Source organism: Phytophthora cinnamomi (genome assembly GCF_018691715.1).
Source record: "Phytophthora cinnamomi strain GKB4 chromosome Unknown Contig50, whole genome shotgun sequence".
Lineage (NCBI taxonomy): Eukaryota > Oomycota > Peronosporomycetes > Peronosporales > Peronosporaceae > Phytophthora > Phytophthora cinnamomi.
The window spans coordinates 937,493-960,231 of NW_027150983.1; the positions used below are offsets into that span (position 1 = coordinate 937,493).

Sequence of the window (22,739 nt, forward strand, 5' to 3'; positions counted from 1 at the left end):
CCTGCTTGAATTGTCTATCACGAAAAACTAAATATATATGGCTCCACTTAAATTATCGCAGGACCTGCTTAACTCGCTAGTAGATCCAGTAACAGGATCCGTTGTTGCAGGCAAAAGCTATTGCAGTGTGCACGAGCTCCGTTCCTGGGTCAAGTCCAACCATCTCGCCGCGCTTCAACGTTGTGCCCTCCGCTGAGGCCGCTCTGCCATGATGATGTCATAGCTCTGTTTTTGCGGACGCACAATCGGCGCGGATGACGGTCGGACCGCTCGCTGCTGCTTGGCGAGCGAGGCGAGATGCACCTCCAGGAGCAGGGACTGCATGCAGCACCAGTCAACTGCAACAGCGCTCATCCGCCCCGCCGTGCTCCCCCCTTTTAATTCAACCAGCATACAGTCAACTTCAACGTCTTGCAGCTAGACGATCAGCACCTTTATGTCCTTGGGGTCGAGCTGCACGGGCGCGCGTGCGTCCTTGACCGCCCGCAGGATGGCGTTTCCCGGCTCGTTGATCCGATCGCGCATCATTTGCAGCACGTGGGTCGGCACGGGCAGCTCGGTGCGCCGCAGCTTCTGCAGCATCCAGCGCGTGAGCACGACCACGGGTACTTCCTTATCCTCCCCTTTCGGGGTCTTGACGACCTTGCGGTACGATTTCAGCGCCATGACACCGCTGATGTCCAGGCGGACGCAGTTCTCGGGGCGGTACGGGTACAGGTCGTCCTCGTCCACGAAGTTCATCACCATGACGCCCTTGTCCACTGCGTCTCCGCAGACGTCGTGGTGGTTCGCACCAGGGTACTTCTCCGAGAACATGACGAAGTTGGTCTCGGTCGCCACGTTCTCGACCTCCGAGATGATGAGGCGGCGGTGCATGATGCTGTTGTCGGCGCCGTGCTCGCTCGTGCACGTGTACTTAGAGTTCATGGGCTTGGTGTCCATGTGCTTGATGTGGAACTTGATGAAGTCGAAGGCCTCGGTCACCGTCTTCAGGCCCTCCAGCGGCGTGATGTCGAAGCGTATGGAGCAAAAGTCCCCGGACTCGTCCACGAACTGGGCGTTCTCCGTGTACTCGCGAGCCCCCGTCATGAATTGCGTGCGCCTTTCGACCAGCTCCGCTGCGTCCCGGCACTGCTGAGCGCGGAGACGAGAGAGCGTCTCCGTTCGCTGGGCCCACTCACGGCGCAGATGAATGAACTCCTCGAGGGGGCAGCGGCTGTTCACGGAGTGCGTGAGCTCCGACAGCACCGACTGCGCGGACAGCACCCGCAGCTGGTGCTGCTTGACGAAGTGGCGTAGCGCGTTGTTGTTGATCTCCGTCTCGATCTGGTGCCGGTCCTTCTCCTGCCACGCCACGATGTTGGTGCGGTTCTTGAGGAACGTCACCTGGCTCTCCAGCTCCTTGATGTGCTCCAGCAGCTCGGACTTCTCCTCCTACACAACCAACCAGTCACTCTCCGACCGATATTCACTCTCAATCAGCCTCACCAACCTTTCGGATGAGGTACGTGGGCTTGCGCCACTTGCCCCGACACTTTTTGGTCGTCGGTGTCGTGGCTGCCGCTGCGTCTTTATCCTCGTCCTCACACTCGGACGCTCGCCGCTTCGTGGCGGTGGCCTGCTTTATCGGCAGCCTGACCGTAAGTCCATTCTGCTGGTTCTGCGCCGAAAACTGGCCGTTTTGGGCCGGACATTCCGGTGTTGGGGGCGCACAGCTCCGCTGCTGCAGGACGAAGGCGAGCCCTGGTAACTGCTGGCCCGCTTCGGGCGGGGCGCGGCAGCTGTCGTCGCCTAGCAGACTCGCCATGGTGTACTTTGGGTTCTGCTGCTTGCTATTCATGTTTGCACGTTTGAAGTGTCTCTCACGGAGCTGTTCCCTGACTGAGTTCCTTGTCCACCGCGACATGCGCGGCTACGCGCTGATTGGGCGGCGAGGGGGATGGGCGTGCCGACATCATCGGCGTGATGACGCCCCGGATTACCATTGAAGTTTTCGCTAGTTGGGCTGGAGACGACAGGCGATGCTGCTGCTTGGTGCCTGCATCACTGTAATACATGCAACACGCATTACCGCAGAACTGCTCAAGCGAGTGGGGGTTCAAAGTATTGCAGTGGTCGTTGCCTTGACACCATTTTTTGGTGATGATGGCGCGTGTTTGTTGTTGCTGTTGTTAATACCGGCGATTTTCGGCGTTCGTGTTGATGTGTGCGCTGTGATGAAGGTAATGTCCCAGCGCAAGCCACCGGAGGGCAATGGTACTGCAAGGAGTCCGTTGCTATTATGTATTTAGCTGTAGCGTAACAAAAACGATTGCTGCTTCACGTCAAATGTGCTCAAATACCTTCGAGACAGATACATGTAATATTTATTACCTTAGTTGCCTATCTACATCTGTGGGTTTAGCACGCCTCGCCGTCGACAACTTGTCCGCAGCGACGTGTCGATGCTACCGATATCGCGCTCCACCCGAGAACGGCGGTATGTAGATGCCAGACTTCCGGATGCGTAGACACCATCATCGGCTCAGCACAGCAGTGAGGTTTCCGCTCTCACCCTCTCTTGATTCCAACTCATGATCATCGTCATGTCTTGACGCGTGCGCTCCAGTGGTCGGTACGGGGACAGCTCATCTTCATTCACGGCGTCGCAGACCAACAGCGTACGCAGCAAATGCGCCGTTGTTTGCCTCGATCTGCTCCACGTTTTGGGTCAAGGCGTTAAGGCGGTGCTGCGCCACCGGGCTATCCGGCTTGGCGTCGTCGTTGGACGCGGCTGGTGATGTCACCGACGGCTTCAGAGATACTGATCTCGATGTTGTACACGAAGGTTTGCAGCGCATCGAAGATCGCCTTCACGCTGTGCGCTTTGGGCTGAGGTATGATCTCAAAGTGCATCGATACTTTGTCACCGTTGGTTGCAATGAACCTTTTCCGGTCGCAAAAGTCCACCGTAGATAGGAAGTGTTGTCGTTGAAGCGTGAACAAGCGAGCAAGTGGGAGTCTGTCGCGCTTCATCCCCGCCTACGCAACCTTGCGTTTGTATGGGTTTCTGCCAAGTCGCGTGGGCAAGTCGAACGAGCCGGTGACTTCCTCATGATGTAGGAGCAAAGAAGTGAATGAGTTAAAGCTTGTCGGCTCCAGGACGTAGAATCATGGCTTTCGAAGAACTGCGAGAGCATGGAAACGGCACTGGCAAACGACAGACTTTGAGCTCGAAGGGCATCGCGCAGTGCTTGGTTAGATAGTTTGCGTTGCGCCAACGCCTCCCTCTTCCTCCGCACTTCCGCTTGATAGTCGTAGTCATCCACTTGCCGCTTCACATATTGGATCTCGGCTGTCAGTTCCTCGATATCATTCTTCCCAACACCAGCGTAAAAAGTTAGCATGCACCTTCAAGCATCTGTATGCATTGCATACAGATGTAGATTCACTGTAGAAGAACGGATTCGACCAATCCTGTACCTTGCGCCGGGCAAACGTCCGGATCTTCGGCTTCTTCGGCTTGGGGCTGCGCTCACGCATCTTTGGTGCCGTGGAGCTCTCTTGGAAGGCGGTGCAAGCTGCACTTCTGCCACAAGCACTGATGAAGTTGACATGGTCTCATCTGACGGTCCAGGAGTGTCATTGACAATCTGCAGTACAAGTTCCCGAGCGGATTGCTGCTTGGTCAGGCGAGTTACTGTCATGGCCCTACTTGCGGTCAAAGCTGAAACTTGTGCACTGAAATCTTTTGTGCCGTGGCGGTAGCCTGCATTTTGGAGCATCATCTTCGGGCCTGCTTCCGCTAAAAGTATGGCAATGAACATCATCACTTTTCCGGCTTTCAGGGTATTTGGGACAAAATGAACTGGAATTCACCTCTTGGGCGTTGTATTTTGCTGTGCAGTCGATCGAAATCCTTGGTAAGACTCGATAGCACAACTTAAATAGCATGGTAGCTTTCTATACGGCTTGTACTGCCTTCGGCGTGCAGCGTTTCGCTTCCAGCCCACGCATGGTACTATGGTTGGCACGAGGGCAGGCGAGTTTCAGTGCATTGAGTACACAGTGGCGATCGCCTGTGGCACTGAGATCACAATAATGCCGGTAGCTTCATCAATTCGTAAGCCAACGGTCTGTTCTTGAGTGCGTATACACGTTGCACTCTTCACCGTAGTGGGTCTTCTCGGAAAATCTGCGCGCGTGTGAAGATCTCCAGGAACTTTTGGTAGCACTCGTCCTCTAGCATATGCGGGTAGCGCTTACCATCGAAGCGTAGCAAGACAAACAACAGGAATCCGTGTCGGTCGTCGAAAGTGAGCTCAATCTCAGGAAGAACACCACCCCACAGGGAGGAATCGGTTTCCGTCCACTTTATCATCCGAAATCTGTTGGCCTTCCTCCCTGGCGCTGTGGCCACCTTTCGTAAAGCGAAACTACTTTGCACCTTCCGTGTTACCAGATAGATATCGAGTTTTTCGAGCGAGATCCGGCGATTAATCTCGAAAGATGCCTCACACCAACCGAGTGAGCAGCGCATCGTCCACGCTGACAATACTGCGAGTGCTGCGAGGAAAGCTGCAAAAATCAAAAGGTTGATCGCCCACCAGAGGAGCGGATGGTGCAGTACGGAATTTATGATCGAGTTCATCGCCCACTCTGGGATGTGGCCATTCCACGTGCCCGCTGTTAGCCGGTCGATCACGTCAAACACAAAGATTCCACCAACAAAGTATTGCAATGCGTTCAGCGTTACCGACATGCGCGACTGCATGGCCATTGCATTCATTAGAGCTTGGGTATTGAAGTTCACGCGCGAGCAAGCGGCTTCCAGTTGGTTCGTCGCAGTGGATTCGGCGATCATTTGTAGCTGTTCAAGCTGTAACATGGTGTTTTCCATCAATTTGATTGAGTCATGACACCGCATTATTGTCTGTGCCTTCAACTGTGGCAGGGCTAGCACTTGGAATAACCGTGTGTCCACGTCCGATTCAGGTCCTCCAAGAAATGTTCTCCTCCTCACATCTTCTGTCGAATCATCTCCACTTTCCTCGAGGTCATCTCGATCGCCCCAGGAGCCGGAAGACGAGAGCTCCACATTTTCAAGCGAGTCTAAGAGATACTCGAGTGTCTCGGCTAGCAGGATTGTATCTTTGGACACTGCAGAGAGTTTTTCGCGCACTTGGAGGACCGTCGCTGGTTCGCGATGTACCTTGTGGATAAGTTGACGGATTTCCTTCAGCGTTGCATCCAACACAAAGGTGCGAGCAAAGAAATTCTTGATAAAGATGTCTCGACATACTAAACCAACATACGCCGTGAAAACATGTTCGTATCGAAATACGTTAGGCCCGGAGAATAAGCAACCCGCTTTCCCAACCACGAGCACATCGTCCGGAGTCAGGTCGTGACAAGTGTGAATATCTCCGAGAACTTGAGCAAGCTCATTTGCATAGCGGGGGTCGCTTACGTACGCTTGCGCTGGGAGTTTGGGGTGGATCTGCTTGCTGAGAATGCAATTGTACTTGTTCCGCTGAAACGAATCTCCTAGATAAAGCATTTCCAGCAGACTCAGCTGATATCGCGAAAGGAGGTCGTTGACGAGCATGGATGAGTCCTGATGTACGTCTACGAGCAGTCGAGCAAGGTGGTCAATGGCTACATCGTCGCCCAACCGGTCCATGATTGCCTCCACTTTGATGCCGTAGATGAGCGATCCATCACTGTTGAGGTGCATTCCAAAGTTCTCTACCTGTACGATTCCTGGTGTCTCTGGAAAATGACTTTCGGCCTCGAAATTCGTGAAGCGCACGAAGTCGTAGTCCAAGACCCGCACCTGTGTCTGTCCGACGGGAACTCGGAACTGCGCGTCGGTCGGATTGCTATCTACACAGCTGGTAAGGATTCCACCTTGACATCGATCGAGCACTCCCATGCGCTCGTTCAAAGCCACGATCTGGTTGGTGCCGAACGGCACCCACTCGCCGATAAGCGCATACACATCTCCTAACGTGACGGCCTCTGACGTTTTCTTGGTGATGCTCGTGGCCCCTAACGCACACTCCTGAGCTCTATCAGCATTGCTACGCTCCTGGACTTTGTAATACCCGCCGGACCGCGAGCGGAGACATTGCGGCAGGAATGGACTCGATACATACGACACATCATCGCTTTCCGTGATACTGCTGGGCTTGCTATAGCCCCCTGACCGTAGGGCAAAATGCTGACCATCATATCGTACAACAAGTAGGCGCCGTTCAAGTGGTGCCGGTGGATAGAGGAAGTCGTCCACGGTGTCCTGGAAGTACCGGGGCAGCAAACGCAGCGCCAATTGTCCTTTGATGGAGACCTGATACGCTGTAATGGGCTGGAAATCGTCACTCGAGAGTTTGAGCCCGTTGATCAGCCGTAATGTCCAGAGATCATCGATGGCCGCCTTGCCCTCCCGAGAAAAGTTAATCCAGCGTCGCAGCGTTTTGCCCTTGAACGACAAGCGCATCGACGCTGGAGCGTAGTCGAAGTCGAAAGCGTCGCACAGGATGCCTTCGAACATAAGCACCAGCAGCGGCACGTGTCGAATCCACCGTTCGTTCTGTCGGGTCGAGTTGGACGCCACGGCGTACAGGCTGATGAGGTAGAGCAGCTTGAACTGGTTGGCGCTGAGTAGTGACGCCGCGGCCGTCGCCTCGGCCATGGCCTCATTGGTCGTTCCTGGCGGCGGCGTCGGAGTCAAGTGCCGAGGCGCCTGAGACGGCGTGGATCGGTGCAACAGCATCTCGGCGCGCTAGCTGACCCCCAGTGAGCAGCGATGAGCCCGCTTTCGCCCTGTCCTGGTGATGGCGAGCGACGGTGCCTGTGGTTTCTTCCTGGTGGTGGTTCGACGGGGGACAAGGACGGCAGGTGCCGTGGCTCATTGGCGTCACCGTCGCGGCTGTTGGACCCCCGGAGCTCTACCGTCAGCAGAGCGGAGCACTTGGACACGCGCACAGCACTCGCTTGCCTGCCTTCCAGATGAGCCCTCGCGCCAGCAATAATGCACGTCGCCTACCTACCTGCCACCCCCAATTGCCTCGAAACCTCCGCGGCGTTTCCACACTCTGCGCTATCGCAACGCGCGATGCTTGGCCATTCCAAATCGGGCGAGCGTGAAGCGTGTGCATCCGTTGGTTAGGATAGTTTTGATGGCTAGGACGTGAAACCCATTTCCACTTCAGTCCATGATAACCCTCCTCCACTTGACGACACGTTCGAGCTCCTGTACTTGAAGCGCCACGCTGGACACGGATAGGATCGAATCGGTTCGACTATGACAAGAGTTTGTTTGCAAAAACCAGTTGTTGATAGATATCCATTGACTTTATACAGACGCTACTTAGTCTACCACGCTACTCCCACAATGCTCTAACTAATGTGCCACGCTCGCTCGCTGTGATGGAGCCGACAGGCAGCACTTGCCACCGGGTCCGTCCGAGCGATAATATCGCGCCCCCGCCCTCATAACCTTGCGCGGGGGAGGCGCATACAACACTACGGCTCGGACTCACTCCAGGATGGCAGAGCACAGGAAGTCGATCTCGTCCGAGGATAAATAGCTCTGGTGGCAGCTCGAGGGCAACGGCATGTCCGTGAATTCGCCCAGATACGAGGCGGCGGCCACCGGCAGGTCGGTCCACACGCTCTCGTTGAGGCTGCAGTCGATCGAGTCGGGCGTGTACATGGGCACGTCGTCCGACGCGAGCGACGAGAAGGACATGGTGGACGAGCACGTCGAGTACGTCGAGTTGGCGGGCGACACGGCGTGCTCCGGCATGGGGGACAGGCCCGCGAGCGCGGCCATGTCGAGCATCGAGATGGAGGACGGCGACTCGAGGCCGCTGAGGCTGCCCTGGGCCTTCTTGGAGCGAGCCACCTGCCGCTTCTGGCGGTCGAACTTGCGCTGGATCTTGTTGGCCTTGTCGCGGTGGTACAGGCACAGCTGGTGCGGCTGGCCGTTGCGCTTGCTGGAGCGCACGTTCGTGCACTTGCCGGTCTTGTACCTGCACTTGTTGGCGGGCGAGTTAGCGAGGCCCACGCCCGTCTGGGCGGACTGCGTCGTCGAGGAAGTGGCCACCATTGGTGTACGGTGTGCTTGCTGCTCTGAGTCGAGGACGGGGGGAGAAGATGGAGGCGTGCGCGCTTCAAGCTGCTCGTCCTCAGAACTTGTTCAGTAGACGTCGAATTCTGAAATGGCCATGGAGAAGGCGGGCAGCGAGCCTCCCTCGCCCGTGATGGCCGGCCACGGTCTCTACACGCCTGACTGACACGCCGCTAGCAGGCGAGCCGAGCCTCGCAGACAGGGATCCTCGGCGCCCGTCTCTCCTCGGGACATTGCAATTGCTGCAGCGCCAGCAGGTCTCGCACGGACAGGCCAAGTGGGAGGGCTCGCCGGCGGCGGCATTGAGCGGTGTCTTGCAGTGCTCCTGGCAGTGGCACCTTCCACATACGGCCGGGCAGACACTGCCCCTCACCGCTACATGTTCGCCACCTTGGCGCTGCAACCGCATGGCGATACAGGACAATTGAGCTCGCAGCTGGGACCGTCACTTACTGCCGTCAAGCGTGACAAGCATTGCGCGTGTTCAAGAAATGCTTTTTCGGGTCGTTTCATCACGTTGGGCATATGGGCGTCGAAGGCACAACTGCGGCTGGCTGGCGGACGATAAGATGAGGCAAGATCCAACGTCGCCAGCATAAGGAGCGGCACGCCCACAACGTGGGGCGTGCGTGCTCGCCGTCCGCAGGCGTCCTCGGGCTCTTACATGGCCAGCTGGCCGTTGACGCGAAAACCTCAATATCGGATTCGGAGGGGTATTTTATTAAGAAGGATTCAAATCCATATAGCGCTGTTCGTGCGAGTAGCTACGAAACGGATAGTATCAGGTCTGACAGGCGGGTTGCACCGCGAAGCCCACATCTGTCACTAACTCGTCACGACAGTGGACAACCGGCGCTACTGCGCACTCTAGCGCGATCACTCCTCAACGCCTCGTCAACGAGTATCCAGGTGCTGTAATGGTGCGGTCGTCGCTGGCCACGATCGGGCGAGAGGCTCGCCGCCTCGTTGGGTTTCGCCGACGGATGCCGCGAGCTTCTGTCGGCGACGGCCGTTGCACCTGGCCATGCCACGCTGCTTGCAGTGTTTGCAGAACTCGTCGGCGCGGACCGCGGTCAGTGTGTTGGATGGATGGGTGCACCGGTGCACGGAGGGGCCGAGCGGGGATCACTTTGACGGCCTTCCACTGGCTGGCAGCCAGCTCCCGCGAGATTAGGCGGCTCCGGCGGCGCGCGTGCAGCCCCCCAGGGTGACTGGATGGCTACCCACCAGTCTCTCGCTGCGACACGAGTGGGCATGGCCGAGATCCGGTCGAGACTTGCTAGTCTGGCGGTTGCTCGAAGTGTGACGCGACGGGGGCTTCCTGCGTTTCTTGGCGAGCGAACTTCAGTCTCTGCACCAGCGAGGTGTATCCGAGCGATTCCTCACCGAATTGCGAAGCCCGATGTGTCTTCCTCGCCGCGGCGGCTAGTTCTGGCTAGGAAGGATTCATCGAGGCGGACGCGAAAGGAAACTGATCACGATGGTGGTGCGGCTCTAAGCTGCAACGTCAATGAGAGCTCGTTCCGGTAAAGCGGATGCTTTTCCAGCGGTGAGACGCAGCGAAAAGCACTCGCTGCTCATCTTGAAGCTTCCGGATCTCGCCCGACTTACAGAAGACAAGATATGCAAAACACACAAAACCCCTGAAAAGTACCATAGCAACTGACAAACACAAAGAAGTGTACTATCGCCACAGCAAAATACGGCAAGACGCTTAGATACAAAAAGTGACTAACTAGATCTCCAAGGAAACACACAAGACCTTGGCGCCGGCACCATCATGGCAATAGCATCCAATCATGGGCTTCAATTTTCTCTTTTTCGACCAATCATTTTGGAGCTGATCAAACTCATCGAGTGGTAGAGAATCACCGCTTTTGAGATACGTTCACTTCAAAAAAGCCTCACTCAAGCCCCTGCCCACTCTCGCTTCAATGCCAAGCCCGCGCCTCTGGAATCCGCTATGCAGTGGCCTCTCGCGCGAAGATGCAGCGCTGTTGCTGCAGGGAATGAAGAAATGGAAGACCATGAGAAGCCAGCTCACGTCCTGCACTTCCTGCAGCAGCAGCGCTCCGCATTCAATGCGCTACAAGATCCTGCGCTGTGATTGCAAGCATTGCGCGGAGGCAGTACCTTACATGGCGTGCCCTTGGCGGTTGAAAGTGCTGGTGTGCCAAGAGACTGGTGCTTCTGACATGTTCGAGCTCGGCAAGCACCTCTCCCACGCAAGAACGCCTCCCAAGCCACGTATCACCCCGCTACAGCGTGAATTCATCCAGGAGCAAGCTCGCGAAAACCTCATGCCTCAGCGCATCTTGCATGCGTTAGGACGCAAGTTTGAGCTTCGGCCCTCGGCCCTCCCTCCGCTCCGCACAGTGCAGAACATTGTGCATCACTACCGGCGCACGCGTCTAGGCGGCAGTGACAAGCACAAGTTGATCGTAGAGGCCATTCGACGTTCGGCATTTAGTGGACGTGAAGGCGAACATGAAGCCTTCACGTTCACTAAGGACTACGACCAGTCTGGCTTACCCGATGTGGGTAAGGGTTCGGATGCTCGTCCATTCTTGGTGGGCATGTCCACCAAAGGACTACTCCGCAATGCTGTTCGCGACCCGGGTACCTTCATTTTACATCTGGACGCAACATTCAAGTTGAACTGCGTCGGGTACCCGGTGCTCGTGTGCGGCATTACTGATGCCTCGCGAGCGTTTCATCTGGTGGCTCTGTTCATCACGTCGCAACTGCAGCAGTGCCACTTTGCTGCCGCGCTGGTGGCGCTGAGACGCATGTATGCCCGCGTTAATGGCGAGGAAATGGTTGTGAAGTACGTTCTTGGTGATGCGGACAAGGCACAGCGCAACGCATTGGCTGAAAGTTTCGCTGAGTGTAAGTTTAGCTATCTAATGTGCTTCTATCACGTGGTTGCGAAGCTTCGCGAGAAGTCACGCTGCTTGAGTTCGGAGCACTCAGCGCTTGTGTTTCGCGGAATCTACGATCTGCACTTTTCTGAAAGCAGAGCTGAATACGAGGAGCGCAAGGCGAAAATGCTGCGGAAGTGGACTGAGCATGCCGATTTGTCAACCTTCAGCGCGTATGTGCAAGCGCAATGGTTGCAAGGTAGCTTCACGAATTGGCAGTGCCACCACACGCCAACGGGCTTCGCCACAACTAATAACCCGGTTGAGCAGTTCAACCGGGCGCTGAAGCGCGACTACACCCACCACCGTCAGCTAAAGATGGGCCTTCTCCTTCAGCAGCTTCTTGCTTGTTGCGGCCACCGCTCCATGGCACTACCGAGGTTCTTGCTCAGACCCGCATGTCCGACAACCCTGCAAACTCGCACGACTGGGCTTCGTCGCCGAGGGCTGCTGCAAGAGAATGTGGTCACTCGTAGTAGCATTGACTTTATCCTCGGCGATGCCGACCCAGAACTTGTGCACGTTCGTGCTGTCGCCCCTGACCGAACCTTCATTCCTGAACTTAACCGCGCGCGCGAGGAGATGGAAGTGTCAGCTCAATTTGGAGTACACTACGCGCGTATGGAGATTGAAGGCCAACCGCGTACTGGATGGCCTGTCAACCTTCGCACCGGATACTGCCCTTGTCGCTACCATTTGAAAATGGGCTACTGTTGTCACTTGCTCTTTGCCCAGCAGTCTCGCAGCGAGGTAGACAAAGCCGGCGATGAGATTCTTGTCAATCGCAAGCGTCTCGCGAAGGTTGGTCGGCCGGAGAATGTCGGTCATGCCCTTCAGCGTCTCTAGTACGTTCTTAGAAACATCTCTCCAATATAGCACGCTCCGATGCAAAGCAACTTGCTGAAAACAACAATAACGGGTAAACTTTGCTGCACAAATTCATTTTCGTTGTTATCTGCACGCATTCGATCATAAGAGCGTTAATATATGAACTCATTTGAGCACTCAACACAGCATCACCTACCAAAATGCGCGCCACCGTCTCCGAGTCCAGGCTGCTACTGCTGCCAACGTGTCAAGGCCGAGCCACCGCCACCACGTCCAGGCCGAGCCACCGCCACCACATCCAGGCCGAGCCACCGCCACCACGTCCAGGCCGAGCCACCACGCCGAGCCCCCGCCCCCGTCCAGGCCGAGAAACCGCCCCCGTCCAGGCCGAGCCACCACCCCCGTGTCCAGGCTGCCACTGCTGCCAGCGAGTCCAAGCTGCCACTGCTGCCAACGAGTCCAGGCCGAGCCACTGTCCTCCCGCCACCGCCGCCAAACAATGAGTGATGAGTCTTTCACGCAGGGGGAGGGTTAGGTGATTGCATGTCGCTTCTGATGTGAAGCTGCAAGCCTGTTTCTGCCATTGTGGTGAGCTAGCTTTTATGGTGCTCGTCAGTTTTTTTTAGGTGTTTTACATATTTTGTGCTTACAGAATGGACCAGCCCCCGTTGCCAGCGACTGGAGACCTTCAGTCCGCTGTTGCAAAGCGAAGGAGCCATCTTCGCGCTGCGTCGAAGCGCGCCAATCCAGCATGGCGCGCAGCCACCGAAATCGCCCGACCGGATGAGATTGGAATTGCACCGTGCAACGTTAGCCAACTCGAGCAGGAGATCATTCGCCATCCCGGAGGTGTATATGTCGGCGCGTTTTAGTTGACCGGGCTGACCTGCTCGGGTCCACGGGTGTCACGGCTGTGGAATCCTCGTGATGCTGCCCCTCGATGGGACGGATACATACCGGCGCTGCCCACCAGCGCGCTTGATGGGAAGGTCTCGCCTGTAAGACGCGCTGGAGGCCCGCGGCCGCGGTAGTCTGCGCCTGGTTACTCACACCGAGCGGATACACTCGATTTGAAGTGGTCGCACAAACAGAAACACGTCCTCCTCCAGTCAAAGCGTGGGACGCGCTCTATCACCCTGCATATCACCGTGACAAGCACTGAAGTCCCGCCAAGCCAGGCGCCATCCAACTCGGCGACTTCGGTGAGTCATGAAAGGCAAAAATGTACGCGATGTATCCCCGGGTCACCAACGTATGGCCCCGTGGAAACGCGACATTGGGCTTCGGCTCCATGGTCTGCTTCCCGGCGGCTTCAGCTCAGCTCCGCTCCGACTCGAGAGCATTCGGAAACGGGATCCTTAGTCGACCGCGGGCGATTTGAGCAGCGGGTACACGAGCACACCGAGCGCCGCCGCCACCCACCGCGCGCGCGGTCCGATTCGGCATCGTAGCCATCTTCGCTCCGGCTCCTTTCGAGCGGTTCGAGCGCCGAGAGCGGTGGCGGGATCTGCTAACGCGTGCCACCTCCGAATGGAAGCGTTGAAGACCATTCTCCAATATCGGTTGCAGTGGCAGTCTGCTCTGCACTGCAGACACGTCACATGAGCAGCGCGACTAGGTCGCTGCAAGCGCGTGCACTACAATGAGCTCTTCCGACCAACCATGTCTGTGGACATTGACCTGCGCAGTACTACATGTGCATGTTGCACTGCCTGCGAAGGCAAGCTTATCTCGGGATAGCGGGGACGCGTGGCGCCGCTCTCGAGATGGAAATTATGGCACGCGCGCCCGCGCAGCTCCGACATCCGTATATCTGCATGCATTCGACGTTTGCGTGTACGCCACGCCCCCTATAGCTCGACGCGGATGTGCTGTGACCGCGCTGTTGACGACGGCAGTCCGGCCAACCAGTTGCTACCACTCGCTTGATTCAACAACGTGAAGTTGAGTAAGAGTGGAATGACTTCTCATTGAAAAGCATGAATAAGACAAGACGCCCACCGAAACGGGATGTTCAACCTGTTGCCCCTGCTGCCGCTGCAGGTAGCACCCCTTCCTGGTGGCGACGAAGTTAAATTACTACTGATCTGCACCGGCACACGCTGTTGTTGTGTTGGCCGGTGGTCGCGCCGGCGTCACGTCCTGCTTCCGACGGTGCGGCTGCGGGAACGTGTGGGTGTTCCAGACGCGCTTGGGGGCATCTCGCTTCTGCCGCCTGCGCTCTGCGATGCAGAGTCGCACCGCTTGCCCCCAAAGTAGCACCCGCGTCGAGATGGTGTTCACCACTTCGGACCGCGAGGTGCGTCGGCCGAGATGATGCTTGACGAAGGAGAAGCGCCGCATGACGACTCCCTCGACACCGTCGGGCCCGACGTGACGCCGCAGTGTGATGCCCGCGGAAATGTCCTTGCGCACTCGGCTGTGTGTATGGTACGGGTGCAGCTCGTCCACGTCCACGAAGTCGCTCATCATGACGGTGAACTCGCCCTGCTCGCCTGACTGCCCGCCGTCGGACTCATCGACTTCGCCGGCGGCGAACCGCTTGAGGTAGAAGACGGCGTTGGATTCCTGCACCAGGAAGCTGCGGCCGTGGCACGAGCGCTCGGGCAAGTCCACGCGCTCCACAGTTCGCGCGTGCAGGAAGGTGTCGACCATGCCGTCGTAGTACGTGCGGTTCGTGACGCAGCCGAGCAACTGCGAGACGCCGTCGCGCGGCACGACGAACTGGTCTGCAATCACCTCGGTCACTTCGGCGACGGTCATGCCGCTCACGAGGGACACGCTGAAGTCCACAGTGTAGAACTTACCGAAGCGCTCAAACGTGTCGACGTAGAAGAACTCGCGCGTGGGGTCGATCCCACACGTTTGTGCGGCCACAAACCGGCGCACGACGTCGAGCTTCTCGTCTCGCATCTCGAGCAGCTTGCTACGGCGCTCGGCTGGGTCCTTGCTCAGGCGGATGTACGACTCCATCGGTGTCATTAGCGTCATCCTCTGCATCCAAATCCACACACATGCACAACCCTCATCAGCACACCACACCCACTCGTCCATCCCAACACCTACACAAAGCAACACGCACGTAGTGCATCAACGGCGAAGCGTGGATCATCAGTCCGTGCAGGTCGCCAAGGCTCTGCTGGTGCTGCTTGATAACGTCGACGAGCATGTTCTGCTGCGTTCTCGCCTCCTCTAGCCTGTTCTTCTCCTTCTCAACCTCCTCATTCATCACCCGTTCCTGCTCGTTCTCACTCTCTCCACCGCCGACATTGGCGACCGCTTTGAACTGCAGGAAGTCTCTCTGCGCCTCCAGGAACTTCAATTCTCGCGCCGCAAGCTCCGTCTCCTTCTGCTCGGGCGTCAAGTCTTTCGTGTCACCCACCAGCACCGCCACATCCGCCTCCTCCTCGTCCGATTCCATTGCACCGACGGTGTTCTCATCCATTTCGTCGATCAGCAGCAACAGTTCGTCGCCCAGCTCGTCCGAGGGCAGCAGCAGCTCCAAATCCGGCAAATCTGACACCTCCTGGACCAGCAGCGACTGCTTTTCATGGTCGAAGTCGTCGAAAACGCACCCGAGCTCCGGGTTTAGCGCCAGCACGTCGGCCTCGAGGTCCTCGTGCTGCTCCATTTCGACTGTCACGGGCTCAATTGAGGGCCGGAGCGTCGGAATGGGCCCATCTCACGTTTATGTCAAACGCTGGTGCACCGTTACGCAAGTTCAAGTTGCTGATGCAGCAACGTAGCGTGAGTATGGTGCAAAGTTGTGTAGTGGACCACGCTACTAGCAACGTAAGACGCACAGCCACACAACAGGTTCAACACTTTGACCCGGGATGCTGGCGATGCGTCGTCGGGCGCTGCTACGCGCGGTGCGCGCGCCCGCCGCGCGCTTCCGCAGCCTGGCCACGGTCTCCAGAGACGTCGAGGAAGACGCAGCGCTCACGCCCGCCACGGTGGGGCCGTACATGTCCGAGCGGCTGGAGGAGTTCACGCCCGAGCGCATCCGCAACTTTAGCATCGTGGCGCACATCGACCACGGCAAATCGGTGCGTCGACCATGCTAAATCGTCCTAATCAACTCTTTCGTCAATGACCCTGTATGTGGGAGACATCTAAATCCACGCAATTAACGGCTAATTTTGACCTGTAGACGCTCGCGGACCGCCTGCTGGAGAGCAGCGGCAATATCTCGCGCCAGGAGCGCGAGAGTGCCCAGTTCCTGGACAATTTGAAGGTGGAGCGGGAGCGCGGCATCACCGTCAAGGCGCAGACGGCGTCCATGGTGCACCGGGACCCCAAGACGGGCGAGACCTTCATGCTCAACTTGGTGGACACCCCGGGCCACGTGGACTTCAGCTACGAGGTGAACCGGTCGCTTTCAGCCTGTGAAGGCGTGCTGCTGCTAGTGGACTGCTCGCAGGGCATCCAGGCACAGACGCTGGCCACGTACTACGCGGCCAAGGAGAGGGACCTGCACGTGGTGCCGGTGCTGACCAAGATCGACATGCCCCACGCCGAGGTGGACGACAGCATCTTGAGTCTGTCGTCGCTGCTGGACGTGGACCCGGACGAGGTGCTGCTCACGTCGGCCAAGAGCGGAGACGGCATCAACGACGTGCTCCCGGCGGTGGTGGAAAGACTGCCGCCGCCAGTGGAGTGCGACCCCAACGCCCCGCTCAGGTGTCTGCTGGTGGACTCGTACTACGACGACTACCGCGGAACGGTGTGTCTTGTCAAGGTCGTGGATGGTGCTATTTTCCCTGGTGATAAGATCTACAGTGCTCACCAAAAGACCAAGCACGACGTGCAGGAGACGGGGTTGCTGCTGCCTGGACGATACAAGACCAAGGGGCTTTACGCTGGTCAGGTCGGCTACATCATTGCCGGCATGAAGACCACCACGGAAGCAAAGGTTGGCGACACGTTTTTCCGCGAGGGAGCGGCGTCGGCTGATCTGAAGGCGCTTCCGGGCTTCCAGGAGGCTCGTAGCATGGTATTTGCGAGTATGTATCCTACTGACGACTGCAGCTTTGACGAGTTGCGGGTCGCTATCGAAAAGCTTACGCTGAACGACGCTAGTGTGACGGCTCAGCAGGAAACGAGTGGTGCTCTTGGTATGGGATTCCGCTGCGGTTTCCTGGGCCTGTTGCACATGGAAGTTTTCCACCAGCGCCTATCGGATGAGCAGGGTATGCAGGTGATGGTCACAGCGCCCATGGTGCCGTACACTGTGATCGACCCGAAGGGTGAACAATACACTGTGGAAACCCCTGGCGCGTTCCCCGAGTCGACCAAGTACTACGAAATCCTGGAGCCTATGGTAGAGGCATCCATTATCACGCCGGCGTCATACCTGGGACCGGTGCTAGCGCTTGCTAAGGAAAAGCGCGGTGTCCAGACAAACCTCGTCTATCTCGAAGATGAGCGCGTTATCGTGACTATCAACGTGCCGTGGCAAGAGGTCGTCACCAACTTCTACAACGAGCTGAAAACAATTTCCTCGGGCTATGGTACTTTGTCACTTGTCTGGTATCATCATCTTCTGCTCAACACTAACGTTGTGTGCGTTATCTCCCCCTACGTTAGCAACGCTCAACTACCGCGAGATCGAACCTCAAAAGTCGGATATCGTGAAGGTGGACCTTCTGATAAACGGAAAGGTTCTGGACGCGCTGTCCTTCGTGTGCCACCGAAGCAGAGCTACACCGGACGGTCGCGCGTTGTGTCAGAAGCTTAAGCGTGTAATTGACCGACAGCAGTACGAAATCTCAATCCAGGCTGCTCTGGGAGGCAAGATCTTCGCAAAGGAGCGGATCGCACCGTACCGCAAGGACGTGCTCATCAAGTCAGGCAAGACCGTCGGTGGTGGAGATAGCACGCGTAAGAAAAAGCTGTTGGCCAAGCAGAAGCAGGGCAAGCGCCGCATGAGGACCGTGTCGAACGTGCAGCTCTCGCAGGACGCATTCTGGTCTGTGCTTTCCAAGTAACAATAGAACGCAGTGATTTTACGGAGCGATAGCTTCTTTCGACGATTCAATCTCGATGTGATGACGAGTTAGAGACAGCATGAGAGCATGGCCGCAGCAACCTTCTCAGCGCTATTGCGGATACGGTTTATCGCAAACTGAGGCACGGAAATTGCAGGACTGTGAATCCGTTGACACAGCCAGCGAGTCATCACGACATTAGATTCGTTGTTCTCACCCTGGTGCGATTCCAGCGAAATAATTGTTATCACATCTTGGCGCAGCCGTTCCGATCGGCGATATGGAAACAGTTTATCTTCTTCCACGACGTCGCAGACCATTAACCCTTTCACTACCAGAGATTTCTTACGGGTCTCCTTGGACCTATGGCTCTAGCAAATCAATTCAACGCACAGGGAAAAAAACGACCAATCAAAAACACCAATTTTTACACGTGGCGACGCTGGTTTACTTCACGGTACTTCCAATCAAAAGTTTGAGAGGTCAAGCTACATGCCGTCGCGCCCTGGTCAGTGTCGCTACAACGGCAATGGTCTACGGAAGTAGGAGCCGTTTGGGGTGGACATCACGGCAAGCCCACTGAGGATGCTGACCTCCGAGCGGCGGTGTCGCAGCCCGCGCGCTCTCAGCTCAGCGTCATTTCGTTATAGCATTACCTCAAGTATGCGTGCTTAGCCGAGCACCCCATGTAGTATCAGTTTCAATCTACATCCGCCAACCGCTCGCACTCCTGCACATGAAATCCTGTGTAATATTCATTGGCTTGCTATGACGCTATCACTGTAAGCTCATCTAGTTTGGTTAGGATTCTGTAGCGTTGCCTGATGTATGAATTTGAATATTAGCTGGTATACATTCGAACCTGCTCCGCACCCTTCCAGGCCAGGGTCCGTGTCGGTCTCCCAGTCTCACGTGTCGTCGTCGGCTACATTGAACAACGCATCTAAGTCTGCTAGCTCAACTATGGCAGGTCACACGAACTGTTTGTGGCTCCTGCGGTAATGCATTTACAGGTCCATGGAGACCTGTTAGGTTGTACAGTGCTTTGCCGTCGTCTCGTAGCTTTTAGTTTTGTCCAATCGCATCTTGCGATTAGACCTCTCATGGGTCCCTATGGACCTATAAATCACTCCATCTGGCTGGTAGTCAAAGGGTTAACGCTTGTTCGAGCAGACCTGGGCTCGCCGGGTAGTACTCCCCGAATGCCACGTTATTCGATTCAGACTCCATCGCGTTTCCGATTTTCGTGACAAGGCGGTGCTGGGTCACCGCGCTGTCAGGCATCGCGTCGTCGTTCTCGCGAACCGTGACATCACCGGTCGCTTCGGAAATGTTGATCTCAATGTTGTGCACGAAGCGTTGGAGTGCCTCAACCATCGATTTGATGCTACGTGCTCCAGGTAGCGGTATTATCTCGTAGTTCAGCGACACGAGGTCGCCGTTGTCTGCTTTGAACTTCTTCCGCTCGCAGTACTCGTCGAAGCCCAGAAGTTGCCGCTGTCGAAGCATGAATTGGCGAGCAAACTGGAGTCGATCGTGTCGCATCGCCAACAGGGCAGCGTGCCGTCCGCACGCGTCGATGCCAAGTTTTGTGAGCGCATCGAACGGGCCTGTCATTTTGCTGTGCTAAATAGTCACCAACAGGAAAAGTTACTGGTTGACCGCGTTGAAAACAAAAAAAAATAGATGGGCTACACCCACGTACGATGAACTGTGAAAGCATAGCCGCCGTGGTGGAAAACGATAAGCGCTGTAGCCGGAGCGCCTCAACCAGATCTTTGTTCGTTCGTTGTTGCTGCACTAGGCGTGCACGTTCCCTCATCATGTGGGCTTGTTCGCCATACGAGTCCATTTGCTGGTTTAATTGCTTCAGCTCACCCTTCAAGGCCTTGATCTCAGTCTAAGTGGACGAAACAAGTGCATGCTGTAAATTTTTTTATCGAATAAAAAACGGGCCTACCGAGAAAGTTGTACCAACCTGACGCCGGGTGTACGTGCGGATCTTCTGCTTCTTCGGCTTCTGTGGCTTGGACCTGCGGTTGTATTGACGCTGTGATCGCATTATCTTCTTTGGTGGTGACACCATAGTCTCTGGCAACGACTCCGATTCAGTCCAAAGCAGCTCGTCCGAAAAGTCCAGATTTTCATAACTTGGCGGTGTGAAGTAAACCGGCTCAGTAGGGTTGTCGGCTCTCATGCCTGCGCTTGCTTCGACGGCTGCAACTTGTACACTGAAGCTGCTCCTAGTCAGTCTATCGCTCACACCGATTCGAGCATAATCATTGACTGCTGGGGAAAAAAGTTAAACAGGTTTTGTTTCAAAATCATAATCACACAAATCCAGACGCACAAATCCAGACGATACTCCGTTATTCACTCTGGTGGCACCAGTCTGGCGCAAATACATGTACTTCACATCGCCTGGATATTCTCCTGAAACACCGTTCAAACACGAAATCAAACGCAAGTTGCGATTCGCAACCGGATGATGCAGCGCAAGCCCCGTTCCGATCGTGGAAGGTGAGACGATTCACACGAATGTTTTATTGGAGTTATTTGGAAATGTGCAAAGTCACCATTCAGCCTTTATGCGCAAACTCGAGTATCGATCACATAAAATCTGTGTACTTATATATAAGTTTGCGTGTGGTGGACGAAGGATACCTCAGTTCAATTTGGAAAAGCAGCAGGCCCAGCAGCCCAAGTTAATTGAAAAATATTCAACTGTGCTGTGACTTTCCACTCTGTTCTAATTTGTAGCGACTGGCTTGTCCACCCGATCATTTTGCATTCGTTCTCGATATTTTTGCTGAAATGATTCATTAGTTCTACGGCAATTTTATTTTAGAGCATACCTCACTATTCATCACTGCAAATGTCTACGTATTAGGGTATGCTATATAGTTTTCCGTGCAATATATCCACACTGCTGAAGCTGGGGGACGGTGGAAAATATGCTGTCCAACAATCCGTTGTTTGTTGCTCGAATAGAAAATAGACTTGGCTGTGCGCGGATAACATTTATAGGGGGAATTGTCAGACGGCAATGCTTCCCCGCACTTTCGAAATCTGCATTGGCAACTCAGCGCGCGCAAAAGTGTTACCACACTCCTCAGTTACGTTATGTTTTATGCCAAGCGCTCGCATCGCGCTGATATCTTTCAACTAGTGAAGCAACGAAACGAAGTCCGGACTTCTCGACATTAATCCCCAAAATGCTGGTAGTTCTTGTCCCAGCCGCAAAACCACCTACCCAACGTTCACACCGTCAACAAAGAACAAAATGTGCTTCGCAAAACTTCGTCAATGTTCGATCCAAGGCATAATACCGCATTGTTGTCGCCGCTAGCGCCATGATACCCTGTTCTCGGACTTGAAGCTTTGCCGTGGCCGCGCGGGCGTCAGCAACTAGCAAGTAGAACGAAGCGCGGCAGTCTTCACTCTTGTCGTCGGCGATCATCTGTTCATGCACCCGCTCAATTCGTTTCCACAACGAAGCGCATAGTGCGATCACTTCAACGTGTTGATCCGTGTCACCTTGCAATCGATTCACCCCGTGCTGACTTGCAGGGATAGAGACTTGATTCGTGAGATCCTCTGGCAATGTCGAGCAAGAGCATCGCTTGGCTGTTGATACCAGGTTTCGCCAGCTGAACCACCTTCGAGGTCGCGTTGGGGCCAGCCTAACCACTTCTTGGCGAGCTGCAGCAATCATGTCGAGGACAGAAACCCGATTCGTGGAATCGGCTGGCGAGGAGTCGAGCACGGCCATTGTTTGGCTACTGTCGCCAGAGTTGGCCAGACTCGTCAGCTCGTCCACCACCGTCGAGATCTTAATCCGCTTATGCGGCTCCAACGCACACATTCGCTCAACCAATTTCCATTCACTGTCGCTACTCATCGGCCGTACCGGTAGCTGGCCATTCATTGCATGATACCTCACCGCATTTCGGTCAGCAGTACGCCACGGCAGGCAACCGCGAGAGTGTTTGCCAGCCTTCACTGCCTCCACGACCCGCAGTGCTTCCACGATGCACATGCCCAGAGAATAGATATCCGACGCAAAGGTTGGACCTGCTTGCACAGGCAATTGGTCTTCTCCTGTTCTTTTGTTCGGAAGGCACTCTGGGGCCACCCAATGCCACGCACCTGAAATCTGCGGCATGCCCTCGCTGCCAGCAGCAGAGCTCAGACCAAAGTCCGTTACCTTCGCCTTGAAATCGCTCCCAATCACAATGTTGTTCCCTTTGAGGTCGCCGTGCACCACGTTGCGCGCGTGGAGATACTGGACACCCAGCGCAGCCTCGTGCAGCTTCGACCACAGCTCGTCGGGATGGTCTCGCAAGTAGCTGACCAATGTCCCCTTCGTAGCGTACTCGCACACGAAAAACGGTCGTCCGACGTGACAGGCCCCGAAGAGGCGAACGACGTGAGGATGGCTGAATACGAACCAAATATCGACCTCACGACGAAACATGGCGAGAGCTTTGCTTCTTTGTTCGGCGTCAATTTGGACTTCAGGAGTAGATAGGCCTTCCGACGCCGACAGACTCGAGGACATTGTCCAACCACCCGTTTTGTCACTCGATCCCGGCAACATTACTCGTTTCACCACCACCTCGGAGTCTAGCCACTTGGCTCGATGCACGCTTCCGAAGCCTCCTTCGCCCAGGGAATTCCACTCGTCAACAATCAACTCGTACCAGGGGATGAACCAAACTGGTATGAGCTTCGACCAGCCTTCCCTCTCCAACTTGCTAGTGATATCCTTGTACGTTTTCTTCATTACGTGCAATTCATCCGGTGTGTATTTCTTGAGGGGGTTTTCGATATTGGCCTTCAACGTGTTGAGAAATGCAGATCGTTCCTCGGATGACTTCAACTTCT

The 22,739-nt window shown here is 55.8% G+C and overlaps 6 protein-coding genes across 6 annotated transcripts; 1 reads left to right on the plus strand and 5 right to left on the minus strand.

The window, feature by feature from the left end:
* Positions 1-417: 417 nt before the first annotated feature.
* On the minus strand, positions 418-1,840 carry IUM83_06628 (GTP-binding protein LepA; the record flags this gene model as incomplete). The annotated part of the gene is made up of 2 exons (XM_067930853.1): positions 418-1,434; positions 1,493-1,840. The coding sequence occupies 2 exons, from the start codon at positions 1,838-1,840 to the stop codon at positions 418-420; spliced, it is 1,365 nt and encodes a 454-aa protein (XP_067789818.1).
* A 793-nt stretch (positions 1,841-2,633) lies between these two features.
* On the minus strand, positions 2,634-6,754 carry IUM83_06629 (uncharacterized protein; the record flags this gene model as incomplete). Its single annotated transcript, XM_067930854.1, has 2 exons — positions 2,634-2,808; positions 5,454-6,754. The coding sequence occupies 2 exons, from the start codon at positions 6,752-6,754 to the stop codon at positions 2,634-2,636; spliced, it is 1,476 nt and encodes a 491-aa protein (XP_067789636.1).
* A 765-nt stretch (positions 6,755-7,519) lies between these two features.
* IUM83_06630 (uncharacterized protein) lies at positions 7,520-8,092 on the minus strand (the record flags this gene model as incomplete). Its single annotated transcript, XM_067930855.1, has 1 exon — positions 7,520-8,092. One exon carries the CDS (start codon positions 8,090-8,092, stop codon positions 7,520-7,522), a length of 573 nt encoding a protein of 190 aa, XP_067789644.1.
* A 5,849-nt stretch (positions 8,093-13,941) lies between these two features.
* IUM83_06631 (uncharacterized protein) lies at positions 13,942-15,493 on the minus strand (the record flags this gene model as incomplete). Its single annotated transcript, XM_067930856.1, has 3 exons — positions 13,942-14,609; positions 14,670-14,856; positions 14,945-15,493. 3 exons carry the CDS (start codon positions 15,491-15,493, stop codon positions 13,942-13,944), a joined length of 1,404 nt encoding a protein of 467 aa, XP_067789643.1.
* Positions 15,494-15,698: 205 nt separating this feature from the next.
* IUM83_06632 (GTP-binding protein LepA) lies at positions 15,699-17,852 on the plus strand (the record flags this gene model as incomplete). Its single annotated transcript, XM_067930857.1, has 3 exons — positions 15,699-15,911; positions 16,016-17,375; positions 17,452-17,852. 3 exons carry the CDS (start codon positions 15,699-15,701, stop codon positions 17,850-17,852), a joined length of 1,974 nt encoding a protein of 657 aa, XP_067789826.1.
* A 1,146-nt stretch (positions 17,853-18,998) lies between these two features.
* Positions 18,999-20,049, minus strand: IUM83_06633 (uncharacterized protein; the record flags this gene model as incomplete). The annotated part of the gene is made up of 3 exons (XM_067930858.1): positions 18,999-19,478; positions 19,558-19,752; positions 19,831-20,049. 3 exons carry the CDS (start codon positions 20,047-20,049, stop codon positions 18,999-19,001), a joined length of 894 nt encoding a protein of 297 aa, XP_067789608.1.
* Between the last annotated feature and the right edge of the window lie 2,690 nt (positions 20,050-22,739).